General features: G+C 39.9%; 1 protein-coding gene across 4 annotated transcripts in view; it reads left to right on the top strand.

Annotated features, from left to right (window-relative positions):
• The first annotated feature begins 258 nt into the window (after nucleotides 1-258).
• Nucleotides 259-26,916, top strand: part of LOC6533045 (protein alan shepard) — a 125,022-nt gene continuing 98,364 nt past the window's right edge. The window contains exons 1-2 of one of the 4 annotated variants that reach the window (XM_015194303.3): nucleotides 259-584; nucleotides 1,768-1,976. In XM_015194303.3, the coding sequence (XP_015049789.1) occupies nucleotides 1,809-1,976 (168 nt within the window). In that variant the 5' untranslated portion in view covers nucleotides 259-584; nucleotides 1,768-1,808. Of the gene's footprint in view, nucleotides 585-1,767; nucleotides 1,977-6,006; nucleotides 6,910-26,916 lie in introns of those variants that run through there. The other 3 variants (XM_002093744.4, XM_039374993.2, XM_039374989.2) reach the window with 3 other exon arrangements.

Genomic DNA, 26,916 nt, shown 5'->3' with positions numbered 1-26,916 from the left:
GGCTACATGTCAAAGCTATAGATACACTTCCTAGCTATTTTGATTAGTACCTAACTATTATGTTATTCCCGACTAAGAAATATTTCTTATACATAACGACATAAAGTAAAAGAAGGTTTAAAATATTAGCCTCGCACCTAGCCTTTTCGCCGCCACTGTATATTGCTGTAAATTAAGCGAGAGAGCGAAGAGAGCGTTGCCGGCAGAAAAGGAAGAAGCAGAAGCTCATACGATTGCCGATTGCTGTCGCGTTGCGCTTTCTTCGTTTTTTTCGGCTGCGCAAACTTATATTTTGTCGTTGTAATATTTTGCATAAATATATAAATTAAAGCGCGTGACGGAACAACAAACAAATAACGAAGCCAGCAAAGTAAAAGGGCGAAAAATCGAAACGAAAACGAATCGAATTACTTTCAAGTGCAAAAAGTGTGCGTGTGCGTGCGATTGTGTGTGTGTGTGTTGTGTTTGTGCGACAGAGTGTGCGTGGGTTTTGTGTGCAAAAAAAAAAACAGAACGTGCAACAAGAAGCAAGAAGAAGAGCCATCAGCAGCTGACAGACCAGCAATAAAACGAAATTTCAATAAGTAAGCAACATTAGGGCAAAGCTAAAAACCAATGGCAAATCGAACAAGGGGAAAAACAACCTTTGGAAGCCCCGCAAAGTAGACGTAACAATGGCAAAAGCAACAAATTTGCGGCTCTCAGCTAATTGAAAGCGAATGTTGTTGTTTTAGAGCAATGCACTCGATAAAAAATACATAAAGCAGTGGCATAAAAATACAAAAATAACAACGGCACAGCACCATACGAAAAACAATAATAAAACTAGGAAAAACGAATAAGTCAAAAGAGAGTGGGTGTGGGAGAGAGAGAGAGAGCAATAATTATTTAAATCTTATCGCAGTGCAAATTTATTTTTCACCTTTTGCTTTGCTCACTTGTTGTTTGCCGGTGCTCTTTCTATGCGCTCTTTCTCTCTCTCGCTCTCTACTCTCTTTCGCTTGTGCACTGCGCTCTCGTTCTCTATTTTGCTGTCATTGTCCTTAAATAAGCAATAACAAACTAAAACAGCAACAACAACAAGTGCAATTGATAAAAAGCAATAGCGTAAAAACAATTTGCAATTGAATAATTTCCCCCTGCATATCAATAAATTATTGTGCCCTGTGTGTGTTTGTGGCCGTCTGGCGGCGTAAAAATAAATTTGCAAAATTGGCTGGCCTGTGCTGTGTGCTATTTTTAATGCCAAAATGCAAATGTTGCAACTGCCGCGCGGGAAAGAGATAGAAACAGTGCTAAAATAACTCGCTGAACGCTCCGTTGCAAGAACAAAAACAATAAAAGCCGAGTGGTGCTGCAAATAATCAACAAAGTTGCTAAATATGAAATATTAATAACAAATTAGAAACGCGGCTAAATGAGCTGGATATGGCACAGAAGGCGATAAAAATGCAATATAAATAGAGAGAGAGAGAGAGAGAAGGCGAGATGGAAAGAGCCATAAAAAGTGCAGAGCACAGTGTTGCCGTGCGGCACACAGAATAAACGGGTTGGGCTGTAAAAAAGTAGTAGATAAATAGAAGTGAAGGTTAATTAGCAGGAAAAGAAACCGACCTATTTTAACTCATTATAATATAATATTTGTTATATTAGTTTTTAAATGTTAGTATCTGCAACGGTTAAGATTATAATAGCCCACTTTAAATATTTGTAATTATGACTCACTCCTTCTAATCTGCATTATCTCATTTACTCCCCTTTTTCTAGTCGCGAGTCAATTTGAGAGTGCTATTAAGAAACCAGAAAGAATGCACCCACGATACAGTCCAGCCCCTCCCCCTCAGCAGCAGCAACAGATGGGCGGACCGCTGCACCAGCAGCAGGGCGGCGGGGGAGGCGGAGGCGGTGGCATAAGGGGACCATCGAATGCCCAGCAATTGCCACCGCAGATTCCGAGATCCCAGAACTATTCAAACGTAAGTCAGATACAAATAGCATCTATATTTGAAATTCAATTGAATTTAGAAAGATACTATTTCCGCTTTGAAACTCCAAAACCAATTCGAAACAGCGTGGTATAAAAAGTGTTGGCCAAACATTTAAGCAATCAAGGATCAATAAAAGGCATCAATCAATCAATAGCTGCGTGCATCAATCAAGCAATCAAACGGCTCACTCGCTCGCACTCTCGCCAGTCAGTCATTCAGTCAGTCACACAGTCACTCACTCAATCGCTCATTCAAATCGGACTCAGGCTGATGATTTTTGATTCTGATGCTTCTTTCCACATAGAAGGCGCCATTTTTGCCTTGCGGCCGATAGGGGGCGCCACTGCAATCGACATGTGTCATACGCAGCGTCCTTTGAATCCGGGAAATGCGGGACGAAAATGGGTGGAAAATCAGGAAAAACTGGGGGGGGGGAATCGTCGAATCGACGAGAGGGAAAGAGGAAAAGAGTACGCATTTGAGTGGAAAATTGCTCCCGCTGATGCGGCTGCCACGGCAGCCTGGCAATGATATGGATTTCTTCTAACCATTTTCCCCATCAATTTGCTGACAGTTGCAGTGCAGGCAGTCTAATCTCGATGCCAGAATCGGGGCAATAGTGCCCCATTATCCTCATACCTGATAAATCATTATGCACACAAACACACACATAATGTGTGTGTGTGGCCACCAAAGAAAGGAGCATTTTAGATGGATTCCCTTTTTGCTAATTTCAATGGTATTACAACATTTGTAGGGGGTGTAATGTTTTGTTCATTGTGCAATTTTCATCGTAATTTATGCATTTGCTTTCTAAGCACCAACAACACCACACCCACAAAAAAAAAAGAAAAAATGGAAAGCACGAAATGGGAATCACACAAAGGCAACATTTGTAAGTAATTCCCTTCGTCCTTCCTCAACTGACGAAATCAGGTTTACCTACGTGTTATATGCACAGCAAACTATAGGGTTATATATACTTAGGGATCCTAAAAGGATAAATAAACTCATCCATTTGGGGCAGTTTATTACTCTTGTATTATCTGTGAGATAAATCATTTACTAGCTTGATTTCCTGATCCCATTTCTCTTGGTGTATATGCTTTATATATGTACTCTATATAATAAACTATTCAAAGCTGCTGCGGCATAATACTAAGAGTTGGGGGGTGCTACGAATCTGGGGCTGATGTTGCTCGTTTGCTGCGTTTTTAGGTAGCCCAATTCAAGCCCCAATCCCGAAACCACCCACCCCCACACTCCTTGCAATCCCTCCAGGTGTGCTCGCTTTGTAGGCAACATCTATTTGGCATCCTCTAATGGCCAACAGGCGTTGCTTTGGCTTTTTTCACGGGAACGTTCTTTCATTTAAACAGCTTTCAACTCACAGCAACAACAACAACACTCTGGTGGACCACGCCAACAAAAAAAAAGAAGGAAAATTCTGGAAAAAAGAAAAACTTGTTGTTGAGGGTGGCGAAAATACGGCTAAAATTGTAAACATTCGCGCTTAGTCAGCGTCTCAGTCGACGTCAGTTATTGTGGCTGGAATGAAAATTATATTTCGCATTTTGTGTCCCACACAGAAAAATGAAGAAAGGAAAGTAAATAAATAAAAGAGGAAACGGGCAAGTTGCTGAAGTTTATGGAGTTAAGAGAAGATATATATTTAAAATTACTTTGGACCGCACTTTGTGATGGAAATGGGAGCGTTTTTACGAGTAAAAATTGCAAATGTCAAGTTTGAAGAGAGTTTTGGATATTAAATTTTCAAAAAGTTTGAGTGGGTAAACAAAATCATTTGCTTACGATTTTTACTGTAGCTAAAACTGCAAGTGCAAGAGGATGTCAAAATCATGGAAAAATACGTTAGCTTAATAAAAAACAAAGCCCTTCTTAGTTTTATATCTTGGGTTTATATTATGTTATTAAACTTTAAACCTTTTAAAACCATGAACCATATACATATATTTACTTTATTCTTATAGAAGCTTCCATTTTATTAATTTTTTTTACATTTTTGTAACTCTTTCAAAGTTGAAACTGTGCATTCTGTTACTCCAACTGTCATTTAAACTAATCTGTTTGATAAAGTAGAAGCTGCAGAAAACGAAATATTTCCCTTCAGCGTTCTCCGACTTGTCAGTCTAACTTCTTATTTCCCATTTCAGTAATTAGGAAATTAAATACTATCCTGCAGTCCGAAAGGAAATATCATTTACACTCCTCTGATTTGCTTTTTCTACCCCAGTTTTGGATTTTACCTGAATAATTTGTTTTCCCTTGCCCCCCATTCCAATGTATAATTTTCTCTTTGGCATTTTCTATTTGAGTTTTGTAGCCGAAAAATGTTTCGAGAAAGCGTGAAAAACTTTACAGTGTTTGAGTTTGGCTGCTAAAAAGTTTGAGCAACACACAAAATATTTATATATCTTATAAAAAGTTTTGTGTGCTTGGTCACGTTGTAATTTGTGATTAAATTCAATGTTGACAATTGCAAGAGCAGGCCGAAGTTGTTAAGGTAATTGCGACCATATAGGCTGGGATGCATTTCAATTGAGGAAGCTGCTGACCAGACGACGGAGTTGGTGGGGATATATAGAATGCTCCCTCCAACTTCGACTGAAAATGCAGTGCTGAATGGCATACGAAACGCCTTTGAGTACTGCGCCTGCGTCGGCTTGTGGATCCTGTTGCTGGAAAACAATTTTTGCCGGCTCCCCAATGCATTCGAGTACACGAAGTGGGAAAAACCGAAGCTGGAAAGCCGAAACGTAGCTGCCAGGCTGAGCTGAGGCCTTACTCAAAAACCTTACTCAATGAGAAATTCAGAATCCATTCGACGATTGTCAAGTTCAGTTACAAACGCCTTTTCCTCATTTTGCGCACCACAAAAGCGGAAAGCGACCACAGAGCCCCAAGCACACTGAGATTGCCGGAGACAACCAACAGCCAAGTCTGAAGCCAAAATCGAATCGAAGTCCTAACCGAATATCAAATTCAAAGCCCAAAACCAAATCCTACTATTAACAAATAGCCAAGCGAGAGGAGTAAGCAAAAAATAAAGGAGTCCTGCAACACATCCTTTCAACACAGTGCAAGCTCGCCATTTTGTGTTATTCGGAAAATACAAGTTTTTAAAGCTATACCGCAAGATTCTGCATTCAATATATATATTTATATATATTACATATATTTATATTTCCATTTTCCGTGCGTATACGTAATCTGCGTCGAAGTCAGTTCATTCTGTCCATGATTTACAAATATATTTATACATATTAGCCACTGAGAGAACCGGGAAGTGTTAAGTGCAAGTGAAGTTCAGTATTATTTACAAGGCGTGAAAATCGTAAAGTTTACACCAAATATTCTGCTCAAGAACTCACTACTCAAAGTAGTCCAAGGATTCCAGTCTCTCAGCGCAACAATTGTCAGCGAAAATTCCTACGAATCTTAGCCAACTAAGAACTCTAAATAAATCCGCAGAAAGCACAACTACAAAGGGTTAAAAACTCTAAAAGCAAGCAAAAAAATAAATTTAACTAAATATAAAAGGAATCTTCAAAGTGAACACCAAAGCAAAGATCTACAGTATTATTTTAATAAAAAATATATATAAAACACTCTAAGCGATAAATAGAGACAATAAAGTTAAAGTAAAAAACCAAATTAAATTTGTGACTCTAGCTTAAAAGTAAACACATAAAAACTAGCTTAATTGTGAGTGAAAAACATATAGCAAATTGCCATTAAAATAAAAAACAAAAAATTAGTTGAAAAAGCTTAGCTTGAATACCAAAAAAATAAGAAACAAAAATAAATTGTGTCTATCGATGTGTGTGCTTAAGTAACTGCAAATAAAGTAAATAAAATTTCAACTTAAATAAGTGTTCAGTGTTTAGCCAATATAAAATCGCATAGCAAACTAGTCAATGTTCTACATAAGAAATCAATAGGAAAACTTCAAAAACCAAGGCAGACAGAAAGGCTCAAAACTAGTCGCAAATAATAGGGGGAAAACCGAAGCAAGGGCAGGAAATCAATTTACAATCACAACTGCTCACCATTAGCCATTAAAATTGCGTCAATCAAGAGAAAAACCTCGCCATTGCCCGCAGCAACATCGAAGCTAGCCAATTTCAGCCAACAGGACGCACAACAGCAGCAGGAGCAAAAGTCCGGCGAATTTAAGGCAGCAGCTGTCAGCCAATTGGTGGCAACAGTTGTCCAGACAACAACATCCGTAGCCACAACAGCAGCAGCAGCAGCAGCAACAACAGCAGCAGCAGCAGCCGCATCAGCAGCGGCGGCAGGAGCAACAACAGTAGCAGCAGCACAAGCAGCAACACCGAAAGGAGCAACACCCGCAGGAGCAACACTATCAGCCGTTAAATATCCTAAGGCCAGCTCCTTGAGTCAGCAGCAACCAACAACAACACCACCACCGCCGCCGCCACCACCACCGCCACCAACCACACCACCTCTACAGGAAGCCGCAGCGGTAGCAACAACAAGTGTTGCCGGGACAACAGCAACACACGCAGCAAAGGCCAGCAAAGCCACAAGCAGAACAAGCAGCAGTAGCAGCAACAGCAACAGCAGCAGCGGCAACAACAGCGACAGCGGCAACAGCAACAACATAAACAGCAACAACAGCAGCGGCAGCAACAGCAAGAGCAGCAGCAGCAGCAATAACTGCAACAGCAGCAGCAACACCACCAGCAACACCACCAGCACCACCACGACGCTGTACACGTGCTCCAGCGCCTCCTCGTCGCTGATTGCCCAGCCGCCGCCAACAAAGATATTTAAGACGGATCACCATCTGTGCGCCGCCTACGGACTGCCGACCGCCACCGCCGCCGCTGCTGTTGGTGGGCATCCCTGCGTCTACTGCGTGATACCTGTGCCCGTGGTGAGTGTCCTTCGAGCTTCGAGGTCCTTGACAAAAAATCCAATGTCTGGGAATATGCCTTTAATTTAACTTATTTAATTTTGCTCACATTGGAATGGCCTCTTGACAAAATTATAGTTTAATATGCAAATGAAACTTTTTTTTTAGCAGTGAATTCCTTTTCAAGTATGAAATTTTAAACATTTTATAAGAATTTTCAGTTTTATGCAATTGTAGTTGGAATTGGTATGTATTTACCATTTTTAGTTGAGTAAAATGCAACTGCCACTTTTTTTGGTGAGTGTGCCATTAGCATAGGCTCCTTTTGATTTTTTACAGTCATTAAATATTGAAATAATTACGCTGTGTGAGGCCGTGGACTTCAGCCCGGTATCTTCTGGTTTGTTGGCCATCTCAATGGCTCCATGGCCGCCGTCAATTTGCTTATCTTGCCCGATGATTATCCTGTTCCTGGCTGCGTGTCGCCTGCCAGTTTGTTTCTCATTACCATTTATTATCCACTGCTGAGAAGTGGAATTAATTTGTACCTGAAAAAAAACGTGAATGTTGCTTATATTTTCAAGTTGAAAAGAATTTTGAAGAGGCTTTTTGTGTTCGGGGTAATCCGCGAATCGCATGAGTTCTTCAGGCAGAAGAAGTTTGAAAGGGAAATGAGTTTTGCGCTTAAGAGAAGGGTATTTTTCGCTTAGAATTTATTTAACTTTTTATGACTCCAAAATAATAATATTATATGGGAATAATTTTCCTACAAATCAGCACAAGAATTTATAGATTTTTGAGCAGCTTATGTAAATTTGCTAAAAAGAATTCTTAAGAAAAATTAACATATTTGGAAATTACACAGTTCCCGCTCAATTAGAGAACCTAGCAGAAGACGTAATCTTGAGCAAAGTAGCAGAAGTCTGAGGCGGGTAACCACCACCCACTGTAAACCACCGAAACCACCCACCACCGAAACCACCCACCACCGAAACCACAGAGCCACTTAAAGACCCCCGTTTTCCGCCCGCTGCCATTAGCAGCGTCAGCTGTATGTCCACTTAAAGAATGCCCAGATAATCGAGGCAACAAATGTGCCTAATGTCAATGACAATAAAGACAAATTATACAAATATTTGACTAACTGACTTTGCTCACTCACCGACTGGCTGACTATGACTGACCGACGAACTGGAATGATAATGACACTCATTGTTCGTGTGTTGAACAAGGAAAATTTCATTAAAAATCCCCACAAGCAAATGGACAAACCATTGGGCTCAAGAGGGTAGCAAAGTGGAAAACTGCCTTGGCCAGCACATTTTCAATAATTACAACGAAAATCAAGCCCAATGACCGCAAATAAATCTGAAATAATAATGATTATTAGCCTGTGTGTTTGGTCAGATGGATGAGTGGGGTTTTGCGAGGGTTGTTCGAGCACTCATAAAGCCACAAAAATGTTTTCAATTACAAATAACCATGGAGAGTAAAGAAAGTAAAGTCCAAAGAAAGCAACGTTCAGTTTAGCAGCGGGAAAAAATGCAACTGAAAAATCTTTCCATATTATTCATTCATTTTCATTGTTGTTTGAAGGGACGAGGAACTCGGAGTCTTTCCTCATTGTCCATTGCCAAGAGTGAAAAATGTTTTTCTCTTATTATTTCTATTTATTTTTACATTTTTTTTTTTCGAGTCTTCCTTCGTTGGCTCCCTCTTGGGTTTTGCAATTTTTTCCTTGTACTTTTAGGGCTCAGGCGAACGAGATTTATGTAAGGCACTGTCTGAGCTCACTGCCTTTTCTTTTTTTCTTTGCTCATTTTGTTGATTCCTAATTAATTTTACTCGAAGTGAAAATGAATTGGCAAAATGCCTGGCAGACACAATGCCTGGCAGACTAAGCACAAAAAGGAGGAGAAAACCAATGGGAAAATCCTTCAGTTAAAATATGTGATTTTCGTAAGCATTTTGTATCTGCAATTTCGGTTTTCCTTGTGCTCCTTTCAAAGTAATTGCTTGCAGAATGCCTAACATTCTCAGGTAAATTACTAAATCGCAATCTTTAAACAAAATCATCTACTATGTTAAGTATAATTCAGTTTTGTTGTATGCAAATTAAAATAGTATTATCGGCAGGTAAACTCAGCATTTAGGGATCACTTTCAACGAACTTAGCCGATGTTAATGGGTGGTAGCGCAATAATACTTTCATTTTTCTGTTTCCGTGCTAAGTGGGCAGATGGCCACGCCCACCGCGGGTAAAGTAACTTATGAGCTGCGTGTTGCGGTTGTTGCAGTTGTTGCTTTGACTGTTGCTGCCGCATTCAAGGACCTTTGAGTGGTGGCGTTTCACATGGCGTATGCGTGACATCGCCACATAGTAGGCGCGCCTATGAATATGCATTATTATTTTCTATATGCGACGGAGTCCAGTGAAGTGCAGCTAATTAGCAACTGACATACATTTGCAACTAACCCAAATTGTGGCTGCTGACGAGGTTAAGTGTGCTGCTGTTCTGCTTTAACTTCTGGAATTTTAAATTTTCCAACCTCCGGCAAATTGTGTGGAAAATCTTTTTTGTGTGTGAAAATATTCCATACTCTTGCATACCAAATGAGATGAGTTTTTGTTTGGTCCTTGGTCCTTGGCCCTTAGTCCTTTTGGTAATTGTTATTGATGTGGAAATATGTGCGATTAGCCGAGCTCTTGCTCTGTCTTCCTGTCTTTCTCGATCTGCACAACCCTCGGTGGGGCAAAAACTTTTCGGCCCCCAAAACTAAAAAGTGAAAATTTTATGGCCGAGGCACACAAAAAAAAAAAAAAAAAAGGACAGAAAGCGACGCCATATTGGATAACATAAAATGGCGTTTATGATGGGCAAAGTTTCATCATTTGCAATTTGCTTTTGACCCTCCTCTGCTTGCCACCAAAGTGTTTGTTTGAGTTTTCCAGCAAATTTAACATAAACCATTTTCGTTTCAGTTTTTTTTTCGGCTGACCCTTTGGTTATCTGAATCCGTTTCACCATTTTTTTTTTTTTGTATTCATAACTGATTTCTACCCACAAACTTAATATGCTCCATATATTTTATATTTGTAGTGCGCTTCACATTTTTAACTGATTCAATGTTTTCTGCTCACAGTTTGCCCAGTTTAATGCCACTGACTGAGCATTTAATTAATGTTTTTTACCAACTAAAGAAAAACCATGAGAAAAAAAAGGCTGGAAATTGTCCCGTGTGCTCACTCACATACGGACACTACAAAATAAATATATAGAAAGCAGGGGCTGAAAAAGAAAAAATGAAACTTTACGGAAGGAAAAAAGTTTCCGGGTAATTCCATGAAATGGCATTTCATTCAATTCAATTTCATGCTCTGTAATTATTTTGTACAAAATGTTCGGGACTATGGATGTGTATTCGGTACTACGACAACTGTCGCAACAACTAATCAAGTTGAGTCAATGAAGCACAGTCCTCTGCAAAATGCGGAGTGGGTTGCGAAAAAGGGATGTTAAATGTCAAAGTTGAATATGTTTCGGTACCAGAAAATGTCAGAATTTCACTGCACAGCGTGTGTGTGCAGTGAATTAATGAAAAATAAATTTAGATTTCGAAAAGGTAGAGAGAAAATGTATCCTTTGATGGCTAAACATTCAATTTACCTCAATTATTCACCACCTTTGGCCGTCTGAATCGATTTTATTAATCATATGTATTTCAATTCACTTTGCATTCAAGACTTTGTGTGGTCTTGCACTTAAATGCAATTCATCTAATTTACTAATCACTCATCCGAGCATCAATGTCTGTCAAAATAAATTACAAGCTGTGTAATTTAATCCAATCAATTTGCCCAACTTTAGATCAAATTGTATAAATTGTAATCCAATTGAGAAAATTTTGTTTTTCGGCAGTTATTAAATTGACGCATTTACGTTGGTAAACTTGATTGCGTCGTTTTGCCTAATTTATGTAAAGCTTTCACAAAGTACCATTTAATCGAAAATTATTATCAAGTTATACATTGGAATGGTTAGCCAAAAGAGGAGATATTCGGACTTATATGGAGCAGTTATTAGCTACATTTAAAATGCATAATACACCCTCGCTAAGAGATAACAAATTAGGGACAAAATGCTGCAAATTCTGTTGCAATACAGCGCGCAACTAAATGTATGCTACAGCGAAGGAACTAGGAAAATTGAAGTCTTAAATAGATTTCCCAGGGTGTGCACTAACAATTCTTTGACTTTTGCCACGTTTTCATTTCTCGCTTTATTTTTGGCATCAAGCAGCAGTGGCAGTCTTTTGAGATTCGTTACGCTACAACGCCTCGCAGATGCGGCTCCTCTTTCGTCCTTAAAGCTATATATATATGTATAGTATATATATACATACATATATACCTATTTGTGTGGCTGAGTGTGTGTTTGTAGGCTGATGCTTGTGTGAGTGTGTCCTGACACATGCTTGTGCTACTGCCAGAGCCACTTGGCCAAAGTATTTTAACCTAAAATTTGTAAAAATAGCACATCAAGAGGCATTCTCTAGGCGCCTTCGTCTTCGTCTTCTGTTTCTGCTTCCTCTTCGCTCTTCAAGTAGATGCTCTAGAGAAATGTACACACACACACACGTATACACAGGCACACGCACACACGTTTAGTTACATACGCACTGAGAAAAAGAAATATGGATGGGGTGTGTTAAATTTATCTACTGTACCACAGTGCGTATGCTTGATGCTTTATTTATTTATTTAATTTGGCACAGGCCAGGCAAAACGGGATGATGAAATGAGTATTGCAGCATCACCACTGCATTGTCCATGGGTGTCCATTAGAAGGGTGTTTATGTGAGGGCGCTGGAGGGGGGTGTGTGTGTGGCATAAAATATGTTGAGCAATTTGTCAACAGGATATCTTCACCCCCGTTGTCGCGTAATGAAATGTCATTAACATTAAAACAACTTTCAACACTTGGTCTGCCTCTCGCCATCTCTCTTTCAATGCTTATGTGTGTGTGTGCTGGGAAATCATGAAAAACAAGAACCCGAAAAAAATGAAATAAACTGAAGGCCAACAAGAATTTTATATATGTGTGCCATCATCATCAACTTTTGTCGCCTGACTTTTTCTCGATTTCGTATTGTTAATGAAAAAAGTTTGTGCTTCGCCACCGCCCTCCTCTCCCTGCTTTGAATTGTTTGATGAGCGAGAAAATATTTTTCGATTTTTTTTTTTGCCGTTTTTGCCCCGACAACGCCTTTGTCGTCCCGGCTTCATCAACTTTTCATTAATTTATTACACGCTCCGGCCAAAGCCACGCCCTGTGACCCCGCCCCCATTTCTGCTGCCTGGTTTCTCATAATCAGGGTTCAGTTTTGTTTTCTTTTCGGTTGCTCGTCAAACGGATTCCTCACTTTGTTGTTTCCTTCATCGCTACTTGTTTCAATCAATGTTTTTATTAAAAAGTTGCACTTCTTTTTGTCGAGATTGAAAGGGCCATGATCTTTGACATTTGTGACTAATTTTTCGTGCATTTCGGTTGCTTAAATGCAGTATGTTGAATACCTCTTGAAAGTGTGCCCTATTACTTATCAGAAATTTAAAAATGAAGACTATACATTTGAAACTAAACTTTCACTGTAAACTATCTTTCTTCGTAAATCCACTGGTTATCCTTATCCTTATTTCCAAACTTGAAAGGTCAATACAGAGTATTATGTTTTCTTGAGCTCAACTATGAGTATAGTTCTGAATTTTCCCCATATCTAGCTCGTTTCAACATATCCTTTCTCCTAAACAAATTGCAAGTTCGCAGCATCATTAGCTTTGTCCGAAAATTGTCACGTTCGGCACACGTGTGTGCGCAAAGCTGCATAATCCGGATCCTAGTGTCGCCACGCTGTTGGCCAAATCGTCGTCATCGTCGTCGTCCGACCATAACCACTGTTGGTGGTTCTTGTACCAGCTCCATTCCCCTTCTAACCACCTCCTTTCACATGGCTATCTCTCGGTTTTGTTAACCAATCCAACCGCCAACGTAAACCGCTAAGTGCTTCCCTTTGTTGCGTTCCATTTTCGTGTGCTCGTTCCTGTTTTTCCGGCGTGTTTTGTTGCAAACCTTTCGAGCTAAACGGAAGTTTCCCATTATTACGCCGTTCAACACTGTTAGCCAGTGTTGGACAGTACAATTAAACTGAAGTTCTATTTCGAGGAGGTACAAAAGGAGGTTCTAAATTGAAAGAATATGTATTGGTCAAGGACATTAACCTAAATGTATAATTTATAGATTTCTCTGTCTTAGTTTAAAATTATGTTGACATTTAAGGAGGATCCTAATAGATTAGTTATATACGCTACTTCAATTCATATAACTTATTCGAAATTTAATTTAGAAAAGTTTAAGCTAGCGAAGTTCGACTGTACTCCCATCTTTGGCTGGAGTGTAACGTGCCGACGACTTTCGCATGATACGTGCTCGGCATAAATCGTTTTTAGCTCGAAAGCAGGGAAAATTGAGGGAGCATTTAGGGGTTGTGTGAGAAGTGGTATAACCCCGCTTGTGTGCAATATTTATATATGTATGTATGTAGGGTTTGACCCTCGCTTGAAGCACTGCAGAACGCTCATTACTTGGCATGTCTTCCTTTCGATTCTCTTGCCACAGGATGGCAGTTACTTAGCTTATTGCTGAGTTGCATTACGAAGATTTCTTTGTAAGAGATGTGATATAGTGATATAGTGTGGTTGCCCTTTGCTTAAAAGGGTTAGTTTTGGTAGATAAGATTTATGGGAGGGTTGATCGTGTCTGGAGATTATTAAATCTGCTTTCCAAGAAAGTCATAATAAACAAGTAGTTTTAATAACACTTAAGGGTATAAGTATCAGTCTTTTTTACTAACTATTTTCAATCCATTCAACCAAACAGTGCTTCTGGCTTTTAGCTAAAAACGAAGTTACTTTCCATTCGCAACCAAGCGAGCTAAGCCAATGGCAGCTTGGAATGTCAAACTTCAGGACCAAATATATGGAGTCTGTGTCATAATCAGGATGCAGTCAGTCACATAGTAAAGCAGGCACCACTCACCCCCGTCCGCAGCCCCCTGGTTATTTGACATGCACTTAGCGATTGGCGAATGTGAAGTGGAGTTAGTCGGAGTGGATTTTGCCCCACCTCGTCCGCAACATTTTGCAGATCCCTTCGAAGGGTTTGCAGCTTCTTCGAGGAATGCGAAATGTATTATTAACTCTCGGCAACGTTTTTGACACATCCATTGATATGCACATTTGTGACTTGTCGCACTGCATTGACTGTCAATGTGACTGCATCCCACACACACACACATATATACTTTTAAATACATACACATACATAGATAGAAGGCAAAGCCGAAGGACAGCATTGCAGCTGCGGACTGGCACATTCGATAGTGTTGTAAAGCGCATAAAAAAGTGCTTAGCATATTAAAAACATAGCCAAAATGTGCAGCTGGGACGCCAAGTCTTTGGAGAATACGTGCCCAGTAAAAACGAATGACGTGCTGCATGGGGCAGTGAGTTGTGGGCGGGAAAAAACGCCAAATTTTCCACCAATGCACGCACACATTTTTCCCCCCCATTTTATGTATATATCTACAATGTTATCGTTGTATAAAAAAAAGGGATTGAAACAGAAGCGAAAATCTGAAAACACCCAACACTCTTTTGTATGTTTGTTTGTAGGACTAGCGGATGAAGTCATTAGGAAAATTGCATACTGAAATTTGATTAGTCGTTCATATAACTATACCAAATGGAAAAAACATATTTAAAGTACTTAGGCAATACGCTTAAATATTTTAGCATAATATTTCATAGTTACCTTTTATTTTATGACTTAAAGAGAATTTAAAGAATACGTGCAGCAGTGTTGAATCCCAGACAAGTGTATACCAATTACAGCGTAGCATTGTGTAGTACACACACCACGCCTTGCAACATTTTCCCGCAAAATTTCAACATTTTTGCAACATTTTTGATTTATTCGCGTGGTGCACACACAGACGCTGAAAAAAAAAAGAAACCCCTAATGCATATGCAGCATTTTGCATACGTTTCTAATAATTCATCTTCGTGTTTTGCTGCTCCTTCGAACCCCGCCCCCTTTCAGCCCCCTTTACAATCTCCTTTATCTTCTTTTTTCTCCAGCAGCAGCAGCAGAAGCAGCTTCTTCTTTTTCTTCAGCGCCGTGTGGAAAGTTCTTTTTTGGCGCAACTTTTGCTGCCTCAGCTCGCTGCCATTACCAATTTTTGCATATCTCTGTTTGTGCAGCTTTGAACCTTCGCCTCTTGCCACGCCCCTTACGCCCCCACCCCTTGCCCCACACACACACTCACACATATCTTGATGTGTACTGTATGTGTGTGTTTTTATCTACATTTTGGAAAATTGGAAAATAGTTTTTCCGTTTGCGTCTTTTTAGCTATTTTTTGTTTTCGTTTCTTTACCCTTTTCTTTTTATCGACTTATTGTGTTTGACGGAAATGTGCTTTGTCTGTCTCAGCCACGCCCACACGCCCACACACACACACCCACCGCCCATATTTATCGGTGAGTGGGGGCCATGGAAATTTGGGGAAGTTACAATGACAATGGCAAACGAGTCCGTTGGCATTCGTAGATATGTTGCAAGCTTCGATATGTAAATGGAAAAAGGCGGTGGACTTAAGGGCAGCGAAGTCGCTTGAAATATCTTCTCCAAAGAAGTTCGATAATGTAATAATTTTACCAGTGATCCTTTCAGGGAGTTCTTTTTAAAAATCTCAAAGAGAAGCTCTTGTCTATGAGAATGCATTTAAAGGAAATAGTTGTACAAGTAATAGCGTTGTATAGATTAATGTGTGTTATATTTACTACTAAATTGTATTACAAAGATTTAATACACAATAATTTGTGCTGGATGTGCTGCATAAACAATTCTTTAATAATTTAGCACTGGAGGCATCTAATTTTGCCACGACTGCTTATCCATTTGTTGCTCTCCACTCTTGTCACATAACTTGAATATTTCTGAACGAGCAAGCCGGTATTTTCTTCGACTAAGTATTTTCCCTGGCAGTTCGCCCTGCAATCGCTCTATTTCATTTTGTACATCTCATATTTCTCCAGCTGCACTTGCCGCTGCAGCTGCTCCCTTTCGGTATTCGGAATTGTTTGAATGGCTAACTCCTTCCTGCGGCGACGGCGGAGGCGGCGGCATCGGTATCATCTGGCCACATTTCATATTCGACATACCACGACTGCAAAGATCTGAGGCCCGTTTCCTGTCTCGACGTCGTGTCCTTAAGTAGTTTTTTCCTTACTGGTGGCATTTCCCATTGGCATTTCCCACTCGAACTTTCGGTTCGGTTTACCGAGAAAAGAGGACTATCTATTGATGGCTGAAGATGCCAGCTACTTTGGCAGCTGGCTTACCCATCGTTCTCCCCTCGCCCACTTGAAAAGTATTTACGTTAAATTGAACTTTTGTGTTTGAATTTTCGTGCGGGCTACTTCACATTGCGGCTTGTCCTGTCTGAGTTGACTGCACATTATCCGATCCCATCCAGAGTGTCGACATTTTGCTCGAAGACGCTAAGCTATTTTTATTAGAATTCCCATTCCAAAAAATGTATATATAGAAAAAAAAAAAAAATAGAAGAAGAAGGATGGAAGGCGAGATTGCCGAAGGACCTATTCACAGTCTGTCTGTCGTCGCAATTTTCGGTTGCTTTTTGCGGGGCCAGGAATTTCATTGGAATAATTAAAAATTATAAATGTGCATGCAACTGAGGCTTTCCGAGCTGACCGCATTCCAAGCCAAATTAAAACCCGAAAATTGCAGTCGAGAAGCATCAAGGATGCCGAGGATGCCTTTGGCTCTTTTGCCCATTTTCTGCTGTTGCTTCTGTTGATTTTAATTTGCCGAAAAATAATTAGAAAATGGCACAGAAATTAAATCAACATAATGGTTTATTTTCCTAGCTCAACGCCACCTATTTCAAACTATTTATTTTGTTCTTTTTTGTATACCGCTCACCCACGACAAATGCATGTAGCATAGAGACGTATAAAGTTCTGTATAAAATTAATCAATTAACGAAAAATAATTTCTGTTAGTAATAATAAGCTTAAAATGTAAAGTAAAGTATGGTACAAGCGAAGTCATACAGGGCGTATGCTTAATGTAAATCGAAGAGAGCTAAGCAAAAGCTAAGTAGAAGTCAAGCAAAGAAGTGCAAGCAGATAAAATATAAGGCATAAGTAGATGGATGAGTGGCTGCTGTTCAGCTCTGTACTGCATTTCCTTCATCACCACACCCCTCATTTTTCCAGATTTTCCTACTTTTCCTGCTGGTGCTGCTGCTGCTGCTTTTCTGCTAATGCAGCTTGTGATGATGCTGTGTTTAGGAAAAGCCAGGCAACTCTGGCGAGCGAAGAGTGAAAAATCCAAAGCCGGAAATGAAAAGTGGCATGTGTGTGAGTGCTCTGCAATGGTGGTGATAAAAGGGGGAGGGGGTGTGGGATCGTACACCCCAAAAGGGGGTGGGGCACTTTTGCGGGGATTAAGAAGGGGAACGAGGCGAATATGTGGGTGTGGCCATTTTGCAAAAGCGCAGCTGTAGCAACACTTTATCTCTTACTGTGTGTGCGTGTTTGTCTATGTAATGAGGGCAATTTAAGGGCACTTGAAGCAATTCAATTCTCACACACACTCATACTCACACACTCAAACTCAACTGTCCTTCTGTCTACGTACGTGTGATGTGATGTGGGGCGTGGCAGGGCGGGGCGGGGCGGGGTGTGAAGGAGGAATGGGAGAACAGACGTGGCAAGTTTTTAGTGTTATTAATATGCATGCAATGCATATGTCCGCCATTCTCCTCTGCATGTCTGTTCGTGTGTGTGTGTGTCAGTATGTGTCAGTGTGTGTGTGAGTGGCTGCCGCCATTTTGCTTGATGCCGCCATTGCAGCAGCAGCAGCAGCAGCCTGTTTAACCCCTGTTTCCCCTTCCGGCGCATCCTTTTTCGGGGCAGCAGCTGCATCGAGTGCTCGGCTAGTAATATTAAGTGCCCGCCTTCAACTGCATAACGAACTACCGGGGCAGGGGTTATTAACCCATAACTGGAATACATGCGCTTAATACTTTTTTTTTTTTTTTTTTTTTTGCGTTTTATACCTTACTGAATATAAAAGGCAGAGGAAAAGCGACTACTACTACGGCCGACTGTGCATGGAAAATTTCCTCGGGATTAGACGCATTAATGGATTATTTGAGAGATTTGTTTCATTTCTATTTTCATCTTTTTGCTTTTGTTTTCGTCCATGTGGCGCAGATGTTTGTTTCGTGCCTTTGCTGGTTTTTTCTGGTGTTTTTATTGTTGCCTAAATTATGCAGATGAGCTCGGGGAAAAGCTTTTAACGCAGTTAAAGTTGCGGTAATGGTGAAAATTTGCTCGCTACTTAGGAGGATTCGAAAGTTCACATCTCATTTGTTTTGAGTCTTGTCATGGCGGATTAAAAGTTTGATGCATATTTGAATTTAATTAATATTTATTACATTAGAATTATTATTTTTCTATAGAGCAGTATTCCTTCCAAATAGCCCTCTTTAACACACAAAAAGGGCATTTTGCCAAGGGGACAAAGAAAACCATTTTCCTTTCACACAAATTCTAGATTGTAAAAGCAGCGAGGGGAAATGAAAATTGGGGTGAGACTTAAGGTGTAGCATAAATTCATATCGTTTATAACACGTCAGGCAAATACAATTAAAAATTATACTACCAGACGACGGCTTCCAGACGTGTGTGTATGTGTAGGATCCTTTATTTGTATGTGTGTGCGTATTCTTTGAACAAATGGGGATGTCTATGCGTGGGTTTCGGTGTGTGTTGAATGAAATTGCGAGGGCTTCTACTCAAAGTAATTTACACTAAATTACATGCGAACAAGCAAAATGAGAAAAGCCTACAAAGCTCTCGCTTATGTGTGTGTGCGTACTTTTATTTATGTGTGTGTGTGTGTGTGTGTGTGTGTAATGCACTGGTGTGTGTGCGTGTCACAGAAGAGCAACGGAAACGAAAATAATGAAGCGCGCTTTTGTGCGCACATAAGCAAAGCCAGGCAAAAAAAAGATATATGTATAACCCAAGAAGACAAGAAAATTGAGTGGGGTGCCTAAGAGAAGGGGGATGTACAAAACAAAAAAATATCCCGCGAAATTATGCGTTGTGTCAAGTTAAAAAAAACATACATATTTTGTTATACCCGAGTTTTTGTTCTAACCCTTTGCATTTGTCCCACCATTTTCACCATTCTGCGCACGTTTTGTAAATTTACTTTTCATTTAAATAAGCGCCAGCAGAAAAAAAAAACTTGCTTATGGATAAAATCCACTTCTCAGCAGAATTTGCTCCTCCTTTTGAGATAATTTTCGCTTTAGTTGTTAATGAAATGTATACAAAGTAAATTAATGCGAGAGCACAAAAGAAAACTGGAAACTTCCTCTATATTCAGGGGTCAAACAAATTAAGCGAAACCAAAAGGGTTCATCGATTCGGTGTTTTTTAATTGATCAGCAACCTTTTTTTTTTTGACATTTTTTTTCCTTTTTTCTGGGAAATCATTAACCATTAACCGCTGACCTTTTGCAGCCGTAAAGCTAATGGCATTACAATCCCGACCTGAATTTCACTTCCTTCACCTGCTGAAAGCTGCTTAACTTCAAGATCCGCGGTTTTCACTTGCCCGCGCTTTTATTTTCATTTTGGCCACTTTTTGCTGTTTATTTTACCTCTGTTTTTCTCTTTGTTTTCTTTTTAATTTATTTTCATCTGTTTGACAGTTGTTCTCGGTGTCTTGCGTTCTCGAATTTGTCAAGCCGATTGTGTCCCGGATTTTGTGCCTTTTTAAATAAACATTAATTTTTAATGCCCAATGACGATTTAATATTGAACATCCGGCGTTGTTTATCAGGCGATTGAGCATACATATATAGTAGAAGGATATATTATATGTAAACCAATTTTTATTTGCATTTTATATTTTACGATTTTACTCCGTCTGTTTTTTTTTCTTTTTGGGGTTTTGGTCCCATCAATTACAGCTGCTGTCTGTTTGTGATGAACAAATTTCTGAATTATTAAATCGTCATCAAATTTCGTTGACTTTATTGCTTTGTTGTTCACTCGGATTCAGTCCGCTTTTGGATTTACCCATTCGCATTTTGCGCACTGTTCTCGTGCTGTAAATAATTTCGGTCGTTTTCATAGGAATTTTTCACTTGACTCCTCGCACTTTGCTGCAATCTGTTGATGATGGATCCTTATGCATTATACATGCGCATCTCGCTGATAGAAAATTCTGAGGAAATTTATGTTTTTGTCATGAGTTCTGTGTAGATGAAGAATCGAGCTGACAACTGAGCTGGGTTGCTTCATTTCGAAGGTATAAAAAACAGAGGTTTCATATATTTGCATTAAAACGCTTGAAATCAGGCTCTAAAGAATTAAATGCAGAAGTTCATATTGATCAAGTTTATGAATATGTAAGGAAAATATGATACCGCAGTTTGCTCAATCGCTAATCGATACCTATGTGTTATCTTTCCATACATAGTTATATATATGTGTATAGCTTTTTCCCACCTCATCGATAACTGACAAAAGTTGTTGGCCTTAACTTCTGTTGATCTTCGAATGGTGTGTGAAATTCAAGAATTCTCTGTACCTCAACTTTATGCAAACAGACAGCAGAAAGGACGGCAGCTTGGGGGCATGTCAATAATAATTGCAGTGCTGCAGGGCCACGCCCCCTCGCCCTTTGGCCCCTCACCTGCCATTAGCCAGATTTGTCAGGGTAACCTGACCAACTCATGCATTATCCTTGGGTTTTACTATTCAAATATTGTTAGCTTAACCGAGTTGTCAGTTCCAAGCCAATGCATTTGCCTTTGCCATTGCCTTTGCCTTGCTATATATTTTTTTGTTCCCCCAACACGAAAGACAAACACCAGTTGCCTCCACATTACCCCACCATCCGAACAGTGTGTGTAATTTCAGATTTTTCCCCAACCTCCCAGTATTTTTTTTTTGTACTTTGACAATGTTTGTACAGAAGCGAGTTGGGATGGTGTATGTATGAGGCGTTCTGGTTTGGTTTCTATTCTGCTCGGGGTTTTTCTGCCTGCTCGTTGTCTGTTTGTTGTAACCTGGTCACACAAAGTAAAACCAGAAAAAAGAGAAAGAACCAGAACAAACAGTCATTCGATTGAATAATTTCAGGAGGTAGAGCGGCGAGGAAGCGAGGACGAGACACATCCTGCACATCATCATCATCAAAGTGCAAGAAGTGCATAAACTTTGGCCCAAGTTTTTATGTCATTTGCGATAAGGTATAGACGGCACTATAAAATCCAAGAGAAGAATGGAAGGAAGGGGATGTTATACCAAAAGAACTGGAGACTATCGTCTGTCAATAATATTAAAACTTGATGAGTTTGTCCCCTCGCAATCTGATTATAAATGGGTGCGATAATCACGCCCACACCCAAAAAAAAAATCAAAAAAAAACACCTGGTCATTTGGATCCCATTTCGTCCATTGTGTAGCGGAAACATTTGCTGCCACATCCTGGCTGCCTTTGTGACTCCTTTTATCAGCACTTCCGTTATTTGCTGGCAGGACCTCCGAAATCCCACCGATCCCATCCCATCAGCTGTGTTGATTTTTCTCCATGTGTCGCAAAGAGTTCACAGCTTCACAACTTGGCTGGCTGGCTGGATGGCTGGATGGCTGGACTGCGATGTGTCAATAGCAGCAGGAGGCTAATGGAATTGGAATTGAAATGGAAATTGTCAAGGGAATTTTACAAATATTTATATAAAACTGCAATTGTTGTTCTCGCCTTTGTGGTGGTCAGTCTGTGGAGTACGCTCAAATGGTTTAAATGCCGTCTCAAATCTTTAATCAATTGTGTGTTTTTCTGTCATTCCACATTCTTTCAAAAACCAAATTTAATTCGATTTTAATATCAGTACTGGGTTTGAGCTATCATAATATTTTACACTCTAATAACTATTCTTTTATTTAAAAATAATTACAAGTAATTTTTTGTTTCGTGTGTCTACCAAGATCACCATTTCATCAAATATTTATATTCCTGTGCACAAACTAGCCGCAAATATGAAAATTCTAATTGAATTGCAAATAGATTCATTCCTTACAACTTTATGCAGCCACTCAGAGAAAATGATATTGATTGCAATACCTTTCTCACTCCCAATCAGTTTATTAAGGAATAAAACCACTTTTGAGGAAAAGAAATTTGGTTTGACATTTGAATAATTTCAAGAATTTCCGTTTGCTGCTCACGTCCATTGAATTCAGCTGGAGGAAGAGCCTTTTGCATACTTTTGAACTTGGTCACATCAATTAAAACGGATTCTCCATCTCTAATTTGCAAGAAGTTTGTGCACTCTGGCATTTTCCTCAAGCAAAAAGAAAGTTGGTAACAAGCTCAAAAGGAGAGTTTCCCAGGGCAAGTTCAACCCTCTGTCCCTTTGAGCTCGTAAAATGCTCAATGTTGAAGAAACTGGGCGCCAGTCAAGTCATAAAACTGCCGGCCTCTATATATATGTATGTATGTATGTAGAATATGTATTTGCTTCTCCGCCCGGGGATTTGTATCTTCTGGATGTTGTGTATCTTTTTGCGGCTGTCACTGTGCGTGGCATTCAGTTGTTGAGTTATATGCCAATTGGCAGTTACTTTCCATTTGGCCACATAAACTTTGCTGCTTTCCATACGCTCCACATGAATCCCACGCCCAAATCCTTTTCTCGTCCTGGCTAAGATATCCGCTAGCCAGATGGGTTCTCTGTTTCGCTTCTGGCCATGAAAGTTTAATGAATCTCGCGCCTTGAGTTCATTTCTTCCACGCCTGTCGCTGGCATAAAAACTCTTGACAGAGTTTTTTCTTTTTTTGTTGTTTCCTGTGCGCTCTTTAATGTCATCGCTTATGATGCAAAATTGTTGCTGATTCGCTTGATTTTTATTTTCTTTTTATGCGTAAATATCGTTCAACTTGCGGTTGGCACTTGCAGATACATTATTTCAGGGAAATGGGAATATTTCTTTGGCCAACTTCAATCTTCAACATTTTTATCTTGTGACATTTATGTATGTTTATAATGTTATGTTTATATTTCCGAAATCAGTGGGTTTACTAGTTTATCAGGCATTTAAGTAGTTGCAATTCCTCGAAAAGGTATACCAGTTTTGCAGTATGAAAATGATTATTTTTTTTTTAATTTATCTTAGTTTTAACTAACTTAATGTAACTATTAACTAATATTTTTCCCTATTTTCTCTCGTTTTAGGTAAGTCAACCTATACAACAAGATCCATTTTGAAGATAAATTGGTACACTGGTTAAGTAAATGACGTATAAATAGACTCTTTAAAATGTACAAGAAAAATCCACAACTATTGACATAAATTTAAAAATCCTCTTGTACACTAAAGAATAACAATAATTTTCCAACCTGTCGGATGCACATTTAAGGGTTAAAATGTACTTTTACACTATGGTTTCTGCTGCGGTTGCTGTCTCGGCCAGTAAATTCACATTTGTTTTTTGGGAACGATCGCTTCGTTTCGGCATCGTGGCCATCGCTCGCATACCATGTCCAGGTACATTATCCATTAAACCAAACTGCCGGCCGCACATTTGTCAAGGCTAATTGCCTGGCCGAAACCGAAGCCCCATTGGAGCTGACACGCACCTTCTCCGCCGTGACCAAAAAGCCCAACATTCAACATCCAACGGCCAACGGCCAATGGCCAACATCCAATGGCAGTAAACGGAGCCGGAGAGGATGCCCAAGAGTGCCTCCTCCGGTTTTTCGAATCCGACGGCTGGCTCAGCAGGATACTTTCATGGACACACATGTACACACATGTACCGACTGACACGCATTCTGTCTCAATGGCATGTTTGGATTTTTAATGGCCAACACCAAGGGCTGGATCTCGGTCTCGGTTACGGGCTCTTAGACTTTTCGACAGAGATTTTTCGGCTACGGTTGAAATTGCTCATAATTTTTCCCATCGCACAACCACACATACATATGTACATATGTACAATACGCACGCGGGGGAAAAATCGATTGAAACTTGTTGAGATGGACGTAGTCCTTCTTCTTCGATTGCCTGCATGTAATTTCATGTATTTTTAATGCAAGCCATGAAAATACATCAGGCCCGGCTTATGGCTTATGGCTTATACTCGTACCAACTTGCCTTACCTACCGAACAGACCGCACTCGACAACATTAATCATGTTAAGGTTTCCTTTGGCTGCCTTTTGGTCCCTGGAACACCAGAACATGAGTACATCCCCTGAGCCAGAGGCAAAAATCCATTTATTAGGGGCAACTAGTTAGTACTCGAGGGATGGCCCACAGCTGGGCAGACTAATAGTTATTTTCTCATTTAAGGTTTGCATGCTTTTTCAAGATTTTTGGCAGGATTTAGAATACGAGGTTGTACATACATAGTTGTTTATACAAAAAAAAAATTGATTTATTTATTAAACACACGTATGCAGCTTGAGATATCTGTAAGTATTGATCTTAGTCAAATTGTCAAACTGAAAAATATTAATTGAGAAAAAAATGTATCTGAGTATTAAGACACAACAGCTCTTAAAAGCCAGATAATTATTATATATTTGCTTGTGTAAATCCTAAGCTGCACAACAATTTGCTTAATGAAATGCTTTAATGCTTTTATTCAAAACTTGAGTCATAGTTTAATAATGAAAGATATTTGACTAATTCTTTAATAATTCTTTATTAGTTTTGTCTGTCAGCTATAAATTAAAATGCTTCCACTAGACGGTATCCCGAAATGCGACTTCAAATAACTAGAAAACGTCACATTTTTGGGCCAGGCTCAAAAGGGATTTGGTCGTGTGGTAATTCCATGGCTGCAAGTGAGATTTTTGCCTTAGCTTGTGGATATTTTTCAATAGCCACTCACAGTGGCGGCGTGTCAAAGGGGGTGGCAAACTAGCTGGGGGGGGTAGGTAACTCCTTTCTTTCTGATGATGCTGGTTGTGTTCATGATTTAGGTGCGGCGTTGCCTTCCTTGCCCCAGCCTTAAACAACAATGTCACCATTTTGGGCTATTTGCCGTGCGGTCTTTACCCCGCCCCGCAAACCCTCATCCTTTCACGTGCCACATCCTTCTAGGCACCCACCCCCTCCCCCTCCACCAACTACTCCTTGGCCACTGAAATGCCAGCGAACATGAAAATTAGAGAAAGGTGAAATTGCACGAAATGAGTTTATACCTTGGCTACGCACAGTAACCAAACATATTTACATGTCCTCAGGTGTGTGTACTATATCCCCGTGTATGTGTGTGTGCATGTGTGTTTGAGTGCGTATGTGCAAGGATTCTTTACATGCGTAATGATCGAAATGGTGCTGGGGGCTTAACAGTGATGTGGGTCGCAAAAGGGGAGCACTACAAAAATTCTACTACTTTAAGGAACAAATTTCAGTACTTTTTATCTTTAATACTTAATGATATGCTCAAAACTGCTTTAGTATTCCTTTAAGTTTTATGCTTTCTCGCCCTTAAAGCTTTTTAAAATTACCCAACGATATACCCGCATACTTATCGTTAATTTTTTTCGTCTTGTGCAAACTTTATAAGCCGATGCCCCAACGAATTTGAAGTTTGTGCGCCTAAACTTTGGTTAACTTTTTCCAGCGATACATATATATTTTCTCACCTTTTCGAATGACTCCCCGCTGACTAAGCCACTGGCTGTCGGTTAAGAGCTGTGCGGGAAAAAATAAGAAAAAAACAGAAAAAAAAAAAGCGAGACCTCCTCCGGACGTAATAACAAAGCCTGTTGTGCGTGTGTGTTAGTGTTACAGGCCGCATATGTGCGTATCGCGCAGTGTAAGTGTGTAACCTTGATGATGGCACTATATATGGGGGCGTGGGCTGCAAGTGGGTGGGGCTTTTGTAGAGGTTAGCTTATAAAACGCGCCGTTTCGTTGGCTGTAAGCTACTTGTCAAGCGGTTGTTGGGGAATGGTCGGATGGGCGTAGGTTTACGAGGGGAGCCCGATTGGGGCACCTATCTAAAGAGGCCCGGCGAATGCTTAGGGGTCGCTTTCTACTACCTCCCCACTCAACCATTCCCTCTGTACGTACGTACATATGTCTGAAATGAGGGCTCTTTGCCGGAATTCTACCGCAAACCCAGCAACTTGAAGCTTTGCTGATTTGCATCATATATAGGATATATACTGGCCAAAGGTGTCGGGCTTTCAACCAATATCCGTTTACTATGTTTGTTTAAAGGGGAAGAGGCTACCGCGCTGACCATAAAATTTGCATTCCCCTTTTTTACACAAATCCTGTAGAATTGGGTTTAGGGAAAGCTAAAGTGTTGGTTCAAAAAGCTGGCTAAGTGTTAGATACCAAAAAACTATGCATTTTAAGATCGTAATATCTAATTTGCAAACTTGTTTTTAAAACTAGTACTTATAAGATTTTTTCATCTGTTTTATTTAAATCCCATAAAAATAATAGAATATTTAATCGGAAAAACAAAAAAAAAAGCAGCAAGCGATAATCTGCGAAACAGAGAAATCCAGCTTTTTCGCAAGATACACTGAAAGGCAATAGAACTAGGGAGCTTCCGATATGGTTGGCTAAGTCTTCCGATGCTCCTCTAGCAATACCGCCTGCCACCCCCCGCCCACTGGACTCCCCTAGTCCCCCCGCAAAGCCCCCCTGGCCCCACCGTGTGACTTTGCTGACTTGTCAAGCAACATTCCGTTTTAGTTTTGTTTCTTTTTGCCATGTTTTGCAGTCAGGTTTTAGCCATAAGATATAGACAAAAAAAGAAAAAAAAAAACGCTAACCTATCTTTGGTCATTGGAGGATGCTTGAAACTCGCTCCCTCTCTTTCGCACT

The sequence above is a fragment of the Drosophila yakuba genome, chromosome 3L, assembly GCF_016746365.2.
Source record: "Drosophila yakuba strain Tai18E2 chromosome 3L, Prin_Dyak_Tai18E2_2.1, whole genome shotgun sequence".
In the NCBI taxonomy this organism is placed as follows: domain Eukaryota; kingdom Metazoa; phylum Arthropoda; class Insecta; order Diptera; family Drosophilidae; genus Drosophila; species Drosophila yakuba.
This window is presented reverse-complemented; position numbering and strand designations above follow the sequence as displayed.